The sequence below is a fragment of the Cibotium barometz genome, chromosome 42, assembly GCF_041138505.1.
Source record: "Cibotium barometz isolate CiBa-2024 chromosome 42, ASM4113850v1, whole genome shotgun sequence".
Lineage (NCBI taxonomy): Eukaryota > Viridiplantae > Streptophyta > Polypodiopsida > Cyatheales > Cibotiaceae > Cibotium > Cibotium barometz.
Window position 1 is genome coordinate 22,094,967 of NC_141087.1, and position 16,884 is coordinate 22,111,850.

Consider the following 16,884-nt stretch of genomic DNA (forward strand, 5'->3'; position numbering starts at 1 on the left):
GCTCTACAAGCCAAGGGGAGAGAGGAAGAGGAGGGCAAAAGGTGATGGAGCCGCTGGAGAGGTGTCTTCATTTAAATGAGGGCATTACCACCGCATATATCTAACTTTAGGTGATCAAGCTAAGTACAAGGCAACAATTAATGAGATTTCTGTATATCATAAACATTCGACTGTTTGCTAGGGACTCACAAACTGACAACATTCCTTTATTGTGTGCATCCTCATTTGCCAACCACTTCACTAGAGGGACACACAAGATCTCAAACAATACATCAAGCCTTTGGAAAGTATTGTAAAACCCATGGTGATAGAACAAAGATTCAATGGTTAGATCTATTTGTTGGTTTTCTTGAGGGACTATCTTTAACATGGTTTAAAAATCTTGATGAAGAAGAAAAAGGAACTTAGAAAGCTTTAAGTGATGGCTTTTTAAAATAGTTTTAGATGATAGAGAATTATGAAGAAGTCATGTTTGCAAAGCAGTTGTAAGTGAAAAAAGTGGTATTATATGTGGATAAGACCACTTCTTTGCTAAAGAGGTTGGTAAAAGCCTTGGCGATGGCCAGTGTAGTAGAGCCACGTGTGATGAAGAGCTTCATCAAGTGTCTTGTAAAGCCATTGAGGAGGAAAGTAAAGTTTGAAGATCCAAAAAATTTAGAAGTAGCTATGGATCAATCCCGCTCATGGGAAAGAGTACTAGAAGATTAATAGAGCCCACATCAATAGAATCTTCTCCACTTTTGTCTCCTCCTACAAAGTGAGTGTATCCAATATTCTTCCCATTCCTACAACTCTTCCTATACCAGAAAGACTAGCACCACTTATATCTATAAAACAACAACTTTTCCTATTCTAGAAAGACTAGCACCACCTACACCTATAAAACAACAAGTAGCTGTGTTAGCTTCAAAGTTTGATTAACTCCTATTCACCTGATAGAAACCCAACAAAGAAGTGGTGGGGAAGAAGAGGTCAACCAAGAGAGAGGGCTAGTATAACTTGCTATCAGTGTGGTGAGAAGGGTCATTATAGATATGAGTGCACTGAAAAGGACCCACATGTAAACATCCTAGGTTTAGAGAGTCAACTTTGCCACTAAACCACACTAAAAAATGTTACCAAAGTAAAGAGTTATGCCCATTTTACTAACATGGGGGTAAGACTTCCCAAAAATAACTTTTTTTAATTTTTCTCCTTATAACCCAAGGTTAATTCTCTCTTATATGTTGATCCATCTAGAACCACTTAAACCCCATTTACCTCAACAAAGGATGAACAATACAGACACAAAAGGAATCTCAAAACCCATGTATAGTAGTGGTAAAGGCATACACATCAATTAAAGAAGATGATTTTTTTATTCTTTTGACATGAGAAAAGAGATTTGACAAAAAATTAGCATGAACATGATGATGGGGTTTCAATAGATAGAATCTCGTGATTAAAATAAGAAATATAAATCAAAATTGATCAAATAAGCAAAAAAAATAGAAAATTTAAAATAAAGAGAATGCTACGATGTTAGAAATCGGCCTTGAAGACTTGAGTTATTTGCTTCACGGTCGAGTTCACCAATTGAGGGAGTGGATCCAAAATCCCTCTTGAGATGGGATTAGAACTCATACTAGAACTCTCAACACCTTTCAATTACCCAAGCTCTCTATACTTATAAATAAGAACAATTATACTAAATCACAACTAGGGAAGAGAGCTAAATTAAGTATAGCAAAAGATAAACATTACTAGCATAAAAGCTTCATTAAGAGAGGAGATGGCAAATACAAAGGAATTACCCTCCTTATATAGCAAATAGAGGCATCATGAGCCCATGGGTACATGCCATGACATCCTATGCATACATGGGAGAGACAAGTTGAGGTGGAGGAAGCTAATCCATATAAGTGGTAGATGAAAGTGGGGCAGGGTGTGAATGGGACAACTCCCAAGTCAATAGTCACTCCCCACCTCTTTATTTACAAGAAGACACTCCACAATATTAAAATAAGATTCTTTTTAAATATCACTTTAATAGTCAAAGATGTTATTTTTCTTAATCTAATAATATACACCAACATAAGCAGCGTAGTATTTAGAGGTTGGTCACATGCTCCTTATTACCATATATACATGGAATTTTTACACCTATGATAGCAATTCAACAAATCTCTCCTCAGAGCCTTTGTCAAAATGTCTACACAATTCTCTGTCGTTAGGTAGTAGACAAGCTCTAACTCTCCATCCATAATAAGTTTATGCACATAATGATATTGTATCTCAATGTTCTTTGTGCGATGTAGTAATGAAGTAAATTTAGTAATGCACATGCACATTGTACATGGGCTTAGGGCATCTTTATGCATGTGGGATTTAGGACATGTGACCTTGGGATAATAAAAGGCACTTGGCCTATGTACTTTCATATACCTTTTGATCATTATACATGTGATACACATTACTTTCTTGGAGATTATGGCCTAAGCTTCAGATGTTGATCATTTTTCTCACAGAGTAGATGTAAAAAATGAAGGGATAAGGATTAAGGGTGCCAATATGGATGGTGGAGCCTCATGCAATGTGATGCCTACCTATGTGTATGCCAAAATGGATTCGAAATACCCTAGAAAAACACCAATTAGAAAAGGATTAAGGGTGTCAGTGTGGATGGTGGAGCCTCATGCAATGTCATGCCTACCTATGTGTATGACAAAATGGATTCAAAATGCATTAGAAAAACACCAGTTAGAATCAAAGTAGTTGATGGCCCTCTTGGATTCCTCCAAGGGGAGTGGTTGAATTTTTCTAGTTATATTGTTTGGTGTAACCACACGTATATCCATGATCTTGGGAAGATCTATAGAAGCAATGTGATAAATTTACAAGGGAATAGGGAACATGGCACATGGCCCTAGGTGATTCCCAAGTAAAAATTCTAGTGGAGCACCAAAAGCTATAGAAAAAATGAAGGAAACCATGAATTTGGATGAGGAGGAAGATTCTTGGGACTTGTCAGAGCAGAGCAACTTTAGTGATGCTGATGTAGAGGTGTACATTATGGAAGATCAAAGTCATCAAAAAGAGGTAAATTCTTCTTCACCTTCACAAAGCAATTTCATGCTTGATAAATCTTTAACCAAGGAGGAAGCTTGTGAGTATGAAGGTATGTTAGCAGGGTTTCCATAGCCATTTGCCACTTCTTATGAGGAGGTGAGGCAAATTCATGGTGTGCAGCACAAAATAGAGTTAGAATTGGATTGTAAAGTAGTGGTTTAAATGCCAAGACAATTGGGGCCTCTTCAAACTCAAGTGTTACAAGAGGAGGTGACAAAACTTCTCATAGCAAGATTCATCGTTCCCAATGGGTATCTCCTCTGTAGTGGTAACACCCAAGAAAAATAGAAAATGGAGGGCATGCATAAATTACAAGGTGTTGAACAAGGTAACAAAGAAGGATTGTTATTCCATTTCAGGATGTGATCTTGGATAAATAGTAGGTAATGAGATGTACACCTTTTGTGATGGATATTCAAGATATTACCAAGTTCATGTAGCCCCTGAAGATGTGAGCAAAACCACCTTCCCCACTCCTTGGGTTACTTTTGCTTTTAAAGTTAAGCCTTTTGGCCTTGCTAATGCATGTGTTACCTTTCAAAGGCTGATGGACCATATCTTTGTGCCATACTTGCTTATTTTTATGCAAGTTTGTATGGATGACTTTGTAATTTATAGTTCTTGGGACTTGGAAAAAGTGAAGGCGGTTTACCAAGATGAATGATGTAGGAGGATGCCTAAATCCAAGAAAATGCAGGATTTCCACATAGGAAGGTAGAATTATTGGTCATACTATCTCAAAAAATGGTATAAAGACTGATCCAGAGAAGATTACAAAAATCAAAGAATGGAGTCCACCACACAATGTGCAACTGTGGTAAGAGGATTTGTTGGATTAGCAAGTTATTATCGCAAATTTGTATTTAACTTTGCATAAATATCTAGACCTCTTACTTTACTCCTTCACAAAAACACTGAATTTTATTGGGGAAAAGGAGTGCTATTGTAGCTTTGAAGCTTTAAAGAAAGCATTGACTCGTGCACCAATTTTGAGAAATCTAAAATGGCATGAAAGGTTCTATTTGAATGTAGGTTGCATACCCCTACACTTATAGGAATTCTTCTACAGAAAGGGGAGGACAATAGAATGTTTCCCATTTCCTTTACCTTTAGATTAATGCTAATTATAGAAACTAAGCATGATGACGAAGAAAAATTGGGCCTCTCCTTAATCTTTAAGTTAAATCTATTTACGCATTACTTTTATTGGGAAGGACATTCATTGTATTAGTAGAAATGGTGCTTTGAAAAGGAGAATCCTCGGGGGGGGGTTTCCTTGTGGAAGGTTTGTCAAATGGATCTAGTTTCTTGTTGAGTTTTGACTTTGAGGACAAAATGGTACAAGGAGAATCCTGAGGGGTTTCCTTGTGGAAGGTTTATCAAATGGAGCCAATTTTTTGTTAAGTTTGACTTTGAGGTCAAAATGGTACAAGGTGGAGCCGCTGCCTTAAAAAATGTATTACTAGACTTTGAGGAAGAGTCATGCAGTATCATGCCTATTTTGATGAAGATACGTATACAGAAGCCAAGAAATTCCTTAGAACTTGTTCTTATACCTTAAATTCCAGAGCTAGGGAGAAAGGAAAATTCGCATGGTGGTAGGAAATTCTCTCTCTTAGATGATGTGTTATATAAGATTGGTAAGGATGGGATCATCTGAAGAGCGGGCTTACAAAATGATTCATGAGGTAACCACAAAATACACCTTTTGAGTTAGCGTATGGATGTGAAGCAATCATACCTTTAGAATATCATAGTCCCTACTTGGAAGGTGTTGATGCAACAAAAGATTAAAGATACAGACAAGAGCTTAGAATCCTCGAGTTAGGAAAATTGAAAAAGACTCGTTGGGAAGCAAAACAGAACATGGAAGAAATGTAGGTTAAGAGAAAGAGTGCATTTGATGGCCTTGATGGAGTCAAGGCCATGATGGAGTCAAAGAAGAAACCGAGGAATTACAAGAAAGGGGATTTCATTCTGATGTTTGATGCTTAGCATGATAAGACCTTTGATAAAAAGTTCTTACCCTAAAAAGGACCTTATGAAGTAATTGAGATGTTGGACCATGGAGCAGGGGGTGCCAAAGCGGCCACAAAGAAGGCAACTAAGAAAGGTATATAATTCAATATATTTGAAGCTATTCTTGACAAGGGTAACATTAAGCTTCAAAGAAAATGACACTCTTACCAAGTAAGTTGGTTCAACTTCAAGTCGATTATATTGACTTGAAGTTGAGGGGGGAATTGTCATAAGTGTAAAAATTCCATGTATATATTTGGTAATAAGGAGAATGTACATGGAGCATGTGACCAACCTCTAACTAAGAGGTTGCTTATGTTGGTGCATATCATTAGATTAAGTAAAATAACATCTTTAAATATTAAAGTGGGATTTGAAAAGAATCTCATTTTAATATTATAGAGCGTCTTTTTGTAATAAAGAGGTGGGGAGTGTCTTCCACACACACACACACACACACACACACATATATATATATATATATATATGTATGTATGTATGTATGTATGTATGTATGTATGTATGTATGTATATCCTTATTGCCATATACATACATACATGCATGCATGCATGCATGCATACATACATACATACATACATACATACATACATACATACATACATATATATATATATATATATGGTAATAAGGATCATGTACAGCATGTGCCCAACCTCTAACTAAGAGGCTACTTATGTTGGTGCATATCATTAGATTAAGCAAAATAACATCTTTAAATATTAAAGTGGGATTTAAAAAGAATCTCATTTTAATATTATAGAGTGTCTTCTTGTAATAAAGAGGTGGGGCATGGCTATTGACTTGGGAGTCATCCCATTCACACTCTACCCCCGCCACTTGTATGGATTAGCTTCTTCCACTTTACCTTGTCTCCCATATATGCATAGGATGCCATGGCATGTACCCATGGGCTCATGATGCCTCCATTACTTATATAAGGAGGGTCATTCTTTGTATTTTCTTTTGCTCTTACTTAAGGAGGGTCATTTCTTTGTATTTTCTTTTGCATAGGATGCCATGGCATGTACCCATGGGCTCATGATGCCTCCATTACTTATATAAGGAGGGTCATTCTTTGTATTTTCTTTTGCTCTTACTTAAGGAGGGTCATTTCTTTGTATTTTCTTTTGCTCTTATATAAGGAGGGTCATTCCTTTGTATTTCCACCTCCTCTCTTAATGAAGCTTTTATGCTAGTAATGTTTATCTTTTGCTATGCTTAATTTAGGTCTCTTGTAAGAGAATATCGGTTCTTAACTATGCTAGTAATGTTTATCTTTTGCTATGCTTAATTTAGCTCTCTTTTATGCTCGTAATCTTTATCTTTTGCTATGCTTAATTTAGCTCTCTTCTCTAGTTTGTGAGAGTAAAATAACGGTTCTTATTTATGAGTAGAGAGAGCTTTCATAGTGAACTTGGTTAATTGAAAGGCATTGAGAGATCTAGTATGAGTTCTAATCTCATCTTAAGTGGGATTTTGGATGCATTGAGAGATCTAGTATGAGTTCTAATCTCATCTTAAGTGGGATTTCGGATCCACTCCCTCAACACCATCTTCATTGACTTGGAGAGGTAGTTCACCTAACGAGTGGACATTGACGAGTGGACATTGAGGGGGGGTGTTAGAAAAACATTTGCTCAATGCTCCATTCTTATGTTGTTTCCATGGGTGACATATGTGCTCTATTTTGTGAGGAGTAGTTATAATCGTGAGCAACCAATAGTTCCCAGATTAGACACTGGGATGGTGGGGCCAAGTGTGGCTAGATGGTTAGAAAATAGCTTATGTAGACTTAGCACTCTACCAAGTAGGATACATTCTGACTATGTGACCACATTAGTGAGGGATGTGACATCAAATCAAGGACACATTGTTCTTGGGTTGTGGGGCTCATTTGAGGGTTAAGACGGTCTCAAATGGCATGGGAGTTATGACCAATCTCCATGGAACTATGTTTTAGTCCACTATGGTCTCAATGGGATGATGTGGTTGTTGGTCATTTTGAACCAACCACCAAGTCATGGTGGTCGACCTACATCCATGCTGAGATCGGATACTATATATAGACTAGTTTGCTAGCCTTATGTCATCATCAAGTTCATTATGTTGAAGCACTCTTATAAACAAGATATCCTCCATCCAGAGTCTGCCTAGATCTCTATCAAAGCTCTTTACTCAAAGCTCACGGGTGGCAGATGCCATCAGTTTGTAATGAAGTTTTTACAAGCAGTAGTATTGTATACTGTCCACTTCTTTCTGCAATTCATTAGTGCTTTGTAGCTTCCACTATTATGTATTCTTATAGCATGTACCATTCTCTATTGTCGCATCAGAGAGCTCCAAGTGCTATTTGCGTGTGGAGGAAGAGCAAGCTTGTAAATATGTAGGAAATAGATATTTTTGCACCTAGCTCACTCAACCAGGATCCCTCAAATAAGAGGGAAAAATAAAGGAATCTTATGCAAAAACAGAAGCCAAATCACATGCAAGCATTCATTAACCTAGTGCATCGATCAACACAACACATGTAAGTGAAGGAGGGAGAGGGAGCAGAGAGCTTAGTAAATTATATTGTAAGGGAAGAGACTAGGTGTATTGCTTGATTAAATTACTTATATACAAGGGAGAAGAGAGCTTATACAAATCATATTGTAAGGGAAGCCACTAGGTGTATTGCTTGATTAAATTACTTATATACAAGGGGATAAAAGAGAGCTTGCATAAATTATATTACAAGAAGAGTGGTTTGTTGTATTGCTTGATCCCAAAATTATTTACATACAAGAGGCTAGTGTTCAGAGGGGGTATGTGTGTGTGTGGAGAGAGAGAGAGAGATGTATATATATATATCTCTCTAGATTTCTCTCTTAATCTCTCTCACATGCCAGTGAAAGAGATTAAGAGAGAAATCTAGAGAGTAATAGAAACATACATACATACATATTATAATTATAATTATATATATATAGCCTCTCTATTACTCTCTAGATTTCTCTCTTAATCTAGAGAAATCTACAGAGTAATAGAGAGGCATAGCTAGAGAGAGTAAGAAAGACATATAGCTAGAGAGAGAGAGAGAGAGAGAGAGAGAGAGAGAGAGAGAGAGAGAGAGGTATTAACGTCGGTAGAATGCAACACGAGGGCATATACGACCAACGGCGGGACTTGAACTCAGGTGGATCATGGCCTTTATAAGGGCCCTCACACTAGCCAATCTGCCCCACTTGTGGGTGGCAGAAAGGTAGTGCGAGGGTCCTTTTTTATTACACACACACACACTGGGAGAGAGAGGTATTAACGTCGGTAGAATGCAACACGAGGGCATATATGACCAACAGTGGGACTTGAACTCGGGTGGATCATGGCCTTTATAAGGGCCCTCGCACTAGCTAATCTGCCCCACTTGTGGGTGGCAAAAAGGTAGTGCGAGGGTCCTTTTTTATTACACACACACACTGGGAGAGAGAGGTATTAACGTCGCGGTAGAATGCAACACGAGGGTATATACGACCAACGGTGGGACTTGAACTCGGGTGGATCATGGCCTTTATAAGGGCCCTCGCACTAGCCAATCTGCCCCACTTTTTGTGGGTGGCAGAAGGTAGTCCAAGGGTCATTTTTTATTACACGCACACACTAGGAGAGAGAGGTATTAACATCGGTAGAATACAACACGAGGGCATATACGACCAACGGTGGGACTTGAACTCGGGTGGATCATGGCCTTTATAAGGGCCCTTGCACTAGCCAATCTGCCCCACTTGTGGGTAGCAGAAAGGTAGTGCGAGGGTCCTTTTTTATTACACACACACACTGGGAGAGAGAGGTATTAACGTTGGTAGAATGCAACACGAGGGCATATACGACCAATGGTGGGACTTGAACTCGGGTGGATTATGGCCTTTATAAGGGCCCTTGCACTAGCCAATCTACCCGGACTTGTGGGTGGCACAGAGAGAGAGAGAGAGAGAGAGAGAGAGAGAGAGAGAGAGAGAGAGAGGAGCTAGAGAGTAAGAAAGAGATAGAGAGTAAGAGAGAGATAGACCTAGAGAGAGAGTAAGAGAGAAAGCTAGTGTTTAAGTGAAGAGCTTACCTTAGCCTATGTGTAGTTTGGTCTTGCTTCAAGCCACAAATGCAACTTTACAACATGGGTGTACTAACTCGTCAACGAGTCCTCACTCCTTTATTATGCTAGAATGCTCCATGGCCATGGGAGGCAAGGAAGATATATCTTTGCCTAGATGGAGGCAAGAAGAGAATAACCTTACGGTGGTTTTCTCTCACAAGAGGTGGTAGAGAAGAAGCTCAAGTAAGGGAAAGCCTACACTTTTCCACCTTCCAAAGTGACACTTGCCCTTTTCCACCTTCCAAGTGACAGTTTCCTTTTCTATCTCCAAGAGACACACCCTTTACACATCATTGCTTATGTCATATGGGATCTACCCTTTTCACCTTTACCACTCACAATCACCAATTCTCTTTAAGGAGCACTCTATCGAGTGTTGGTGGTTTATTGTTGGGACCAAAGGCTGAGTGGGTTCTCCTTAAGGAGCACTTTGTCAAGTGTTGGTCGTTTATGGTTGGGACCAAAGGTTGAGTGGCTTTGAGGAGGTATGGTTTGATGCACTACATTTGACTAGATTGTCATTTCCACTAAATGGTCCGAATCAAGTTTGCATGTTAAAGGGTTTCTCTTTGGTGAATCGATCAGCAGGTCTGAATGGATTCAAACTCGTGTGTTCTATTGAAGTTTATATATATATATATATATATATATATATATATACATATATACATACATATATACATATATACATACATATATATATATATATATATATATTTGTGTTTGAGTTTTTTTATAGGCTTACATCTGAGGCACACGTCTGTGGACTCACTTTATTATATTTTACTTTATTCCCGTTCTAAAGGAAAATTTTGGATCGAGCAAGACAACTTCCACACACTAAATTTTGGATCTAGCGCAACATAGCATCCAAACACTAAAATCATGCCTGTGTGGGTTTCAACTTTGCCCACTCGCTTTTGCATCTCGCTTGATTTCATCCACTCGATGTATCACGCTCGCCTCACCCTACCCTACCCTACCCCACCCCCACCCCACCCTACCCTCTCCCAAGGTCCCCATCAACATGTAGCCTAGCCCCTGCTTCTAACAAAAAGCCTCTGCGTGCAAGTGCTCAACACCTCTAAATGAGAAAGATCTATGGAGGAAAGAGAAAGATTGCACTCGAAGAAGCTCAAACAACCATGTATAGTTGACCATGGACAAGACCATGGACAAAGCACTTAAGCTGGGGGATGAGTGCATTTATATAGCTGCATGATTTGATATGGGGCTATTTTGTGGCATTGGGGGGCGTACATACATGAATTTGTTACAAGACATGAGAACGTTGCACTAGGTTTGGGTAGCTGGAGGTGCAGAAGATGACATTGGCGCTACTCGAGACCTTTTGGCCAAGGTTAAGAGCTTAAAGTTCTTCACCCATGGCCCCACCTTTTATTCTTTGCTCCTCTCTCGACTTGATGAAATCTATACTCCCGCACGCAAATTTGAAAGATTCAGTAACACAAGAACCTCCTTGGAAGAAATTGGAATATGCTAACTTATACTTAATTCAATTAACTAGGGGAGGGACTCGTAAAGTCTAGTTTAAAAAATCCTAGCCATATCAATAATTGTTTTTGTATACCTTGCTCACAGAACGGCCGTCCGCTCCAGTGGTGTGAAACCTGTGTGCGCTTGCTCGACGCCATAGCTCAGCTCGTTGGAAATCGGGTGATGTGCAGTTAGAGATGGCGGAGGGTCTGGACGCTGCCACGCCCAGCCAAGAAGACAGGGAGGTTCAGCAGCGCCGCCGCAAATTGGAGGCCACAGGCGCCGGTCCCAGCTCGCCTCCCACATTCGCGTCGCCCGATGCCGCCCAGGCTGCCCCCGACAAACACACTAACAAGAGCGGTGGCCTTGATGCCGTGCATGGCTCCACCAAGAGCTTCGATTCTCCCAAGGTCCGTGAAGCTCTTACCAGAGAAATGTATCGCATTCCGGGCTACGCAGGTATGTTGCATTGACCTAAGCCCTAATCGTAATCCTTTAATTTGTTTTCTCTGATTTTCAGAGAAATCAGTTGCTTGAAAGGCTGGTTTTTTTAGATGGGGTAAGGTTAGGTTAGGGTTAGGATTAGAGTTAGGGTTAGGCAGAAATGGGGAGTTGCTTTATACCCCCCCCCGGGCCGGCCGCCTTTGTTTTCCTTCACCTGCTTAAACCCTAAAATACATCATCAGATGCTGGCATGACACTGTTATCCCACTTGCTAAACTTTAAAAAACATGCAGTATGACAGACACGGTTTGCCATACCTGCCAAATCCTTACTTCCTTGCATGGCACTGATTCTCACTTGCTAGCCCCAGTCTCTTGGATTGTAAATTTTCTGAAAACCCTTGTCTGGCTGTTCAGGCTGGTTTTCTTGGGGAAAAATTCACGCCATCGAGAGACGTGCCCTGGCTGAGTTTTTCGACGGCCGTTCACTCTCCAAAACCCCTAAGGTGTACAAAGAGTATCGGGACTTTATCATCAACAAATACAGGGAAAATCCCCGGAGGTTTCTCACATTTACCGAAGTGAGAAAGATGCTTGTAGGAGACGTGAACCTAATCAGGAAGGTGTTTGATTGCATTGAGTACTGGGGTTTAATCAATCACCACATTGCACCTGAAAGCAAGCAGCAGGCAGCCACTGCAGAGAGTGCTCTCTCCTCAGCAACGTCTCAGACCATCCCTCCAGGGGTGCGGATAGTGTATCCATGCACAACAGTGGGCACATCTCAAAAAGGAATGGCACCAAATGGCAAACCTGCTGACACGGTTCCATCGTCAAATTTGGCTTCTTACAGGGATGCTTTTGCAAAGTCTGCTTCCATAGATGCGCCATTGGTAGCTGTGGATGGGTCTGCTGACAAGTTGACCACATTTAGCTGCAGCAATTGTGGAGCCGACTGTTTGGAGAAACGTTTTGAAAACACAAAAAGGGTTAGTCTTTTTACTGCAAACAGTTGCTTCAACCAGTGAACTGCCATGATATTGCAAGAAGACTCTAGATTTGTTTTTTCATGTTCTTTACAAGAAGACTGTAGCCTCTGATGCCAATGTCACCTGCACCAATTAATTAGTTCCTCATGGACATTGGCTGGCTAATTTCGGGCAGTTTTGGACCAAGCTTAGGGCTGCCTAAGCACCTATGAACCATCCTGGCCAAGGCTTGGGCAGCTTGTAAGCCCGGTATGACGAGTTTTGCCTGTAAATAGCCAGGCAAGGGTTGTTATTGAGTATTCAGAGTTGGAAATGGGAGAAGGATTATTGGAAAGGTTTATTGCTTTTCTTGTCTAGCATGACCAGCTGTTGCCGGTTCCTTTTCTTATTGTCTGATTGCTGAGCTCTTCTTTTTGTTACAGGCAGGGTTTGTGCTTTGCCAAACCTGTTTCTCAACAGGGGACAGCTTTTTGAAGGATGACTTTATATCAAAGGAAACAAATGTGGGGTCTCAACTGCCTCATGATGATTGGACCAGGCAAGAAGTACTCTGCCTCCTTGAAGCCATAGCCAAATATGGAGAAAACTGGGACCGGGTGGCACTTCATGTGGGAACAAAGTCAAAGGCTGCGTGTATCATGCATTTCATGAAGCTGCCCTTTGGAGATCAATTTCTCATCAGCAACTTGGGTGCCTCTCCGCCAGACTTAATGGCCACTTCAGATATTACAATGGATGCCCCTGATAAGGGTATGGAGTCAGAACAGAAGGATAGTAATAATGGGGCTGATGCTACAGAGCTACATGACAGTAATGAACACCTTGAATCAGTAGAAGACGCAGGTGGACCACCTTTGAAACGAAAGCGATTGACACCTTTTGCTGATGCCAGCAACCCAATTCTGGCTCAGGTTATGACTTGCATAGTCCTTTTAAAGTTTGATATGGTGATTTGATGAGATGAATGTGGATGGTGGACTCATGATATGGCAGATGTCTTAGTATATTTCTTACTCGAGTATGTATTTTTAAGCATGGCCAGTATCTAAATCACATCTTTCATGGTAGGTAGCCTTTTTGTCAGCTATGGCAGGCCCACGTGTAGCTGCAGCAGCAGCACAAGCAGCTTTGGTGGCACTTGCAGAGGAGGACCCCATAGCCTCTCAATTTTTGTCTTCTGCCCAGCCTGTTCACAAAGTTCCAAGCGGATCTCAGGCTGCAAGGTTGATATTTTTTGCTATCATGGTTTGCTGTATCTGGCCATTCTTTGTAAATGGGTCTGATGCTCTTAATTTGTTTTGCCTTATTTGATCTGCTTTCTGAATCAATCTGTCTCATTTTCTAAATGGGGCAGTAAGGAAAATGTCAAAGCAGAGGATGAACAGAGAGAGGATGTGCCATTGGGTAATGAAGGTGAGCATCGTTTTCTTGAATCCCAAGTACTATGCTTTTACAGGTGAGTCATATAAAGGGTGATGTAAAACGCATTGTGAGTCCTCCAATGGTCTTGATAGCTTCAGGACAGAAGCTACATCCTTAGTACCTCCAATGGTCTTGGTAGCTTCAGGACAGAAGCTACATCATTAGTACCTTGAAAAGCCCATAGTTCTGGTTGGATAGTTCAACTAATCAGCCTTCTTTTTGTATTGGTCTCACAACCTGGGCTTTTTAGCTTAAGGACCCCTCTCCAGCAGCAAAGCACAGTTATGAAAGCAAGAGGCTTGTTTGCTGTTGTGGAAAACTGGGATCTGGCTTTTTATGCCTTCAGTGGTGGACATTGTGTGCACACTGCACTCATAAGAGTAGGAAGGCTCAAATTCTTGGAGCTTTTATTTTCATGACTGACTCTTTCAACATTTTTTACACTTTCAGAACTAGTGCATTTGCCTAAGGATGCTGAAACTGAGACCACACCTTCAAAAGATCCACTTCCTTCAGTTACACAGATTCGAGCGGGCATTGCGACAGCCATTGGTGCAGTAGCAGCAAATGCAAAGCTGCTAGCTGATCAGGAGGAGCGTGAAATTGAGCACCTAATGGCCAGTATCATTGAAAATCAGGTAAATGTGATGATGTAGGGATAATGTGGGGTTGTGTACGAAGTGTGGCGGTCAAGTGCTGAGAGTCTCTGGGTTTCTCAGCCTCGTATGGAAATTTTCCTAATTCCTGGAAAAATGGGGTATATGCAGCTAAAAAAGCTTGACAGTAAAGTGGAACATTTTGAGGAGCTGGAGCTCTTGCTAGAGAGGGAGCATTCACAGGTCGAAAGGGCACAAGCGCAGGTGCTTGCTGACTGGATACGATTTTCCCATTACAATTACAATGCTGGGCCTGGGTGAACACAAGTTTTCTCTTTCTCACCTATTTTGGTTGTTTACAACCACCTTGATATTCCCAGCTTCCTTTAGTTTGCATAGTCGTTAGACACAGGGTTGCCATGGCGTATCCTGCCAACCCTTATAAGCAAATTTAGGACAGGCTGCTTACTGTGTACATCAAAAAAATTGTAAACTATGTTTGGCATGTTTTTGAGGTGCTGGGGTGTTGTTTCTGTGATATGCCACAATGGGCACCTTTAGGTAGTTCTTTGAAAATTCTACAGCTCTCAACAGTGATGTGTCCATGCATTGCCTCCAAGCAATCCCAGCAGCACTCTCGGTCTTTCCCTTGAGCATCTGTGGGTGCATGCAGCTTGGCTGCAGCTCCTATACAAACAACAAAAGAACCAATACATGTATCATGCACCCTAGGCTATTTTGGGTCTCCATGTATCCTTGTAAGGGTTGTCAGATTAGTGCCAATTCTTAACAATGCTGTCATCACCAGCCCTTATGATGTACATTGGCAGTACTGGAGCAAGGAGAATTTAATTTCTAAGGTAATGTGGTATGGTAACCAGGTTAGGGGCCAGAAGTTGAAGCCCTCTTTAACTATTTGGGGCTGGAATGATGTTCTAAACACTCATGATGCTATTTGTGGTTGGATTGTTGGTTTAAGGCTTTTGTTTGTGGAGAACGTCTAAAGACGTTTAGTAGAACTAATCCATTGTAAATCGTGTTTAAAGCACCCAGATCATCCAGGCAACTTAAATGGGAATTGTGGTAGCTAAGCCTCGGTAGTCTTTGAATTTTGGTGAACATAAAGCGCACACATTTTGATCATAGCTGGTTTTGGATCCCGATGGTTTGAGGCTACAAGGAAATGCAAGGTGCTACATCTCCAAAGATCATTAAAAAAGATTTCAAAAACGCATAGGTTAGGTAGGCCTTAAGCATTTCAGTGTCATATTTTTGAAGTATTTTCAAATTTGACCCAAGGTTATGTTGGATTATTGAACATTTGGGAGACATAAAGCATGCTATAAACGTAAGTATTCAAACTCATCCTGAGGTTAGCTTCAATCAACATCATTGACAAAGTGATTAGACGATGATGAAGGTAAGATTAGTGAGCAATTAATTGATAGCTTAATTTTAATGAAATCCTTTTTGCAAGAATCTAATAACCAAATTGAAATGAAGATACCTTATTATGGTGGTGGTTGTCATCTCCTCATAATATTGTTCATGAGAGTAAACATCAAGGCTAGGAATAAGTGCAACCAGATGTAATTATTTGGGGCTAAAATGACAAGGGGTAGTGCCTAGAAGAAGAGGGAGGCCAAGGAAGATAGAAAGGAGGGAGTCAAATAGAGAGTCTTTTAGAGACAATGGTCTTACCTCCTGAAATTAAAATAAAAGGACAAGGGCAAAGAAGTTGAGATATTATTGGTGACTAAAATGTAACCTACTTTAATCATCCACCACAGAACATGACCATACATTCACTTTAATGTTCCATTAGGAAAAATGGAAGCTCATTTTGGGACCCTGTAAGAAATTCACTATTTTCTCTTTTCTCTCTCTACAAAAGCAAGAAAATATGGATACTTGCGTCAGAAATGTCAATGTGAAAAGGAATAAATATATTCTTTCACATGCTTTACATTCAATGTTCATTTAAGAGCAATACTTTTCTGTACAGAATTTGGCGATTCTGACATCGTAGACGCATCCGGAACGGCCCAGAACCCCAAAAACGGCACTGGAAACGCTGGAATCGGACATCCGGAGGCCCGAAAACGGTCAAAAAAGGCCCGAAAACGGCCAAAAAAGATAAACGCGATTTGGAAGAAGGTACCAAATCGTGTTTATCTGCAAATCCACTTTTGGGGCCTTTTTTGGCCGTTTCCGGGCCTCCGGAAGAAGGTACCAAATCGCGTTTATCTGCAAATCCACTTTTGGAGCCTTTTTTGGCCGTTTTCGGGCCTCCGGATGTCCGAGTCCAGTGTTTCTAGTGCCGTTTTTGGGATTTTGGGCCGTTCCAGACACGTCTGCGGTATCAGAATCACCAAATTCTGCACAAAAAATAATTTTTTTAAAGATTCAAATTGGATCACCTTATTATTGTGACACGCTTCTACGAACATACAGTACTATTTCTTTTTCTTATTTTCATCTTCTTTTGTTGAATTTTCAATGTAATGTTGGCCCACTCCTGATTGGTTGAGAGCCTAATTTCTCTCTCTTCTAAAAGACCCCAAAATGAGCTCCCTTTTTTCCTAATGAACCACGATCCAAGAATCAACAATCACAATAGAACATGATAAAGCCGGAGTAAAGATCCAAGAAGTCCAAGAAG

General features: G+C 40.5%; 1 protein-coding gene across 1 annotated transcript; it reads left to right on the plus strand.

Moving 5' to 3' along the window:
* The first annotated feature begins 10,849 nt into the window (after positions 1 to 10,849).
* Positions 10,850 to 15,086, plus strand: SWI3A (SWITCH/sucrose nonfermenting 3A). Its single transcript, XM_086780809.1, has 7 exons — positions 10,850 to 11,231; positions 11,633 to 12,204; positions 12,627 to 13,115; positions 13,273 to 13,427; positions 13,559 to 13,617; positions 14,077 to 14,264; positions 14,394 to 15,086. Exons 1-7 carry the CDS (start codon positions 10,970 to 10,972, stop codon positions 14,541 to 14,543), a joined length of 1,875 nt encoding a protein of 624 aa, XP_086636935.1. The 5' UTR covers positions 10,850 to 10,969; the 3' UTR covers positions 14,544 to 15,086.
* The last annotated feature ends 1,798 nt before the right edge of the window (positions 15,087 to 16,884 follow it).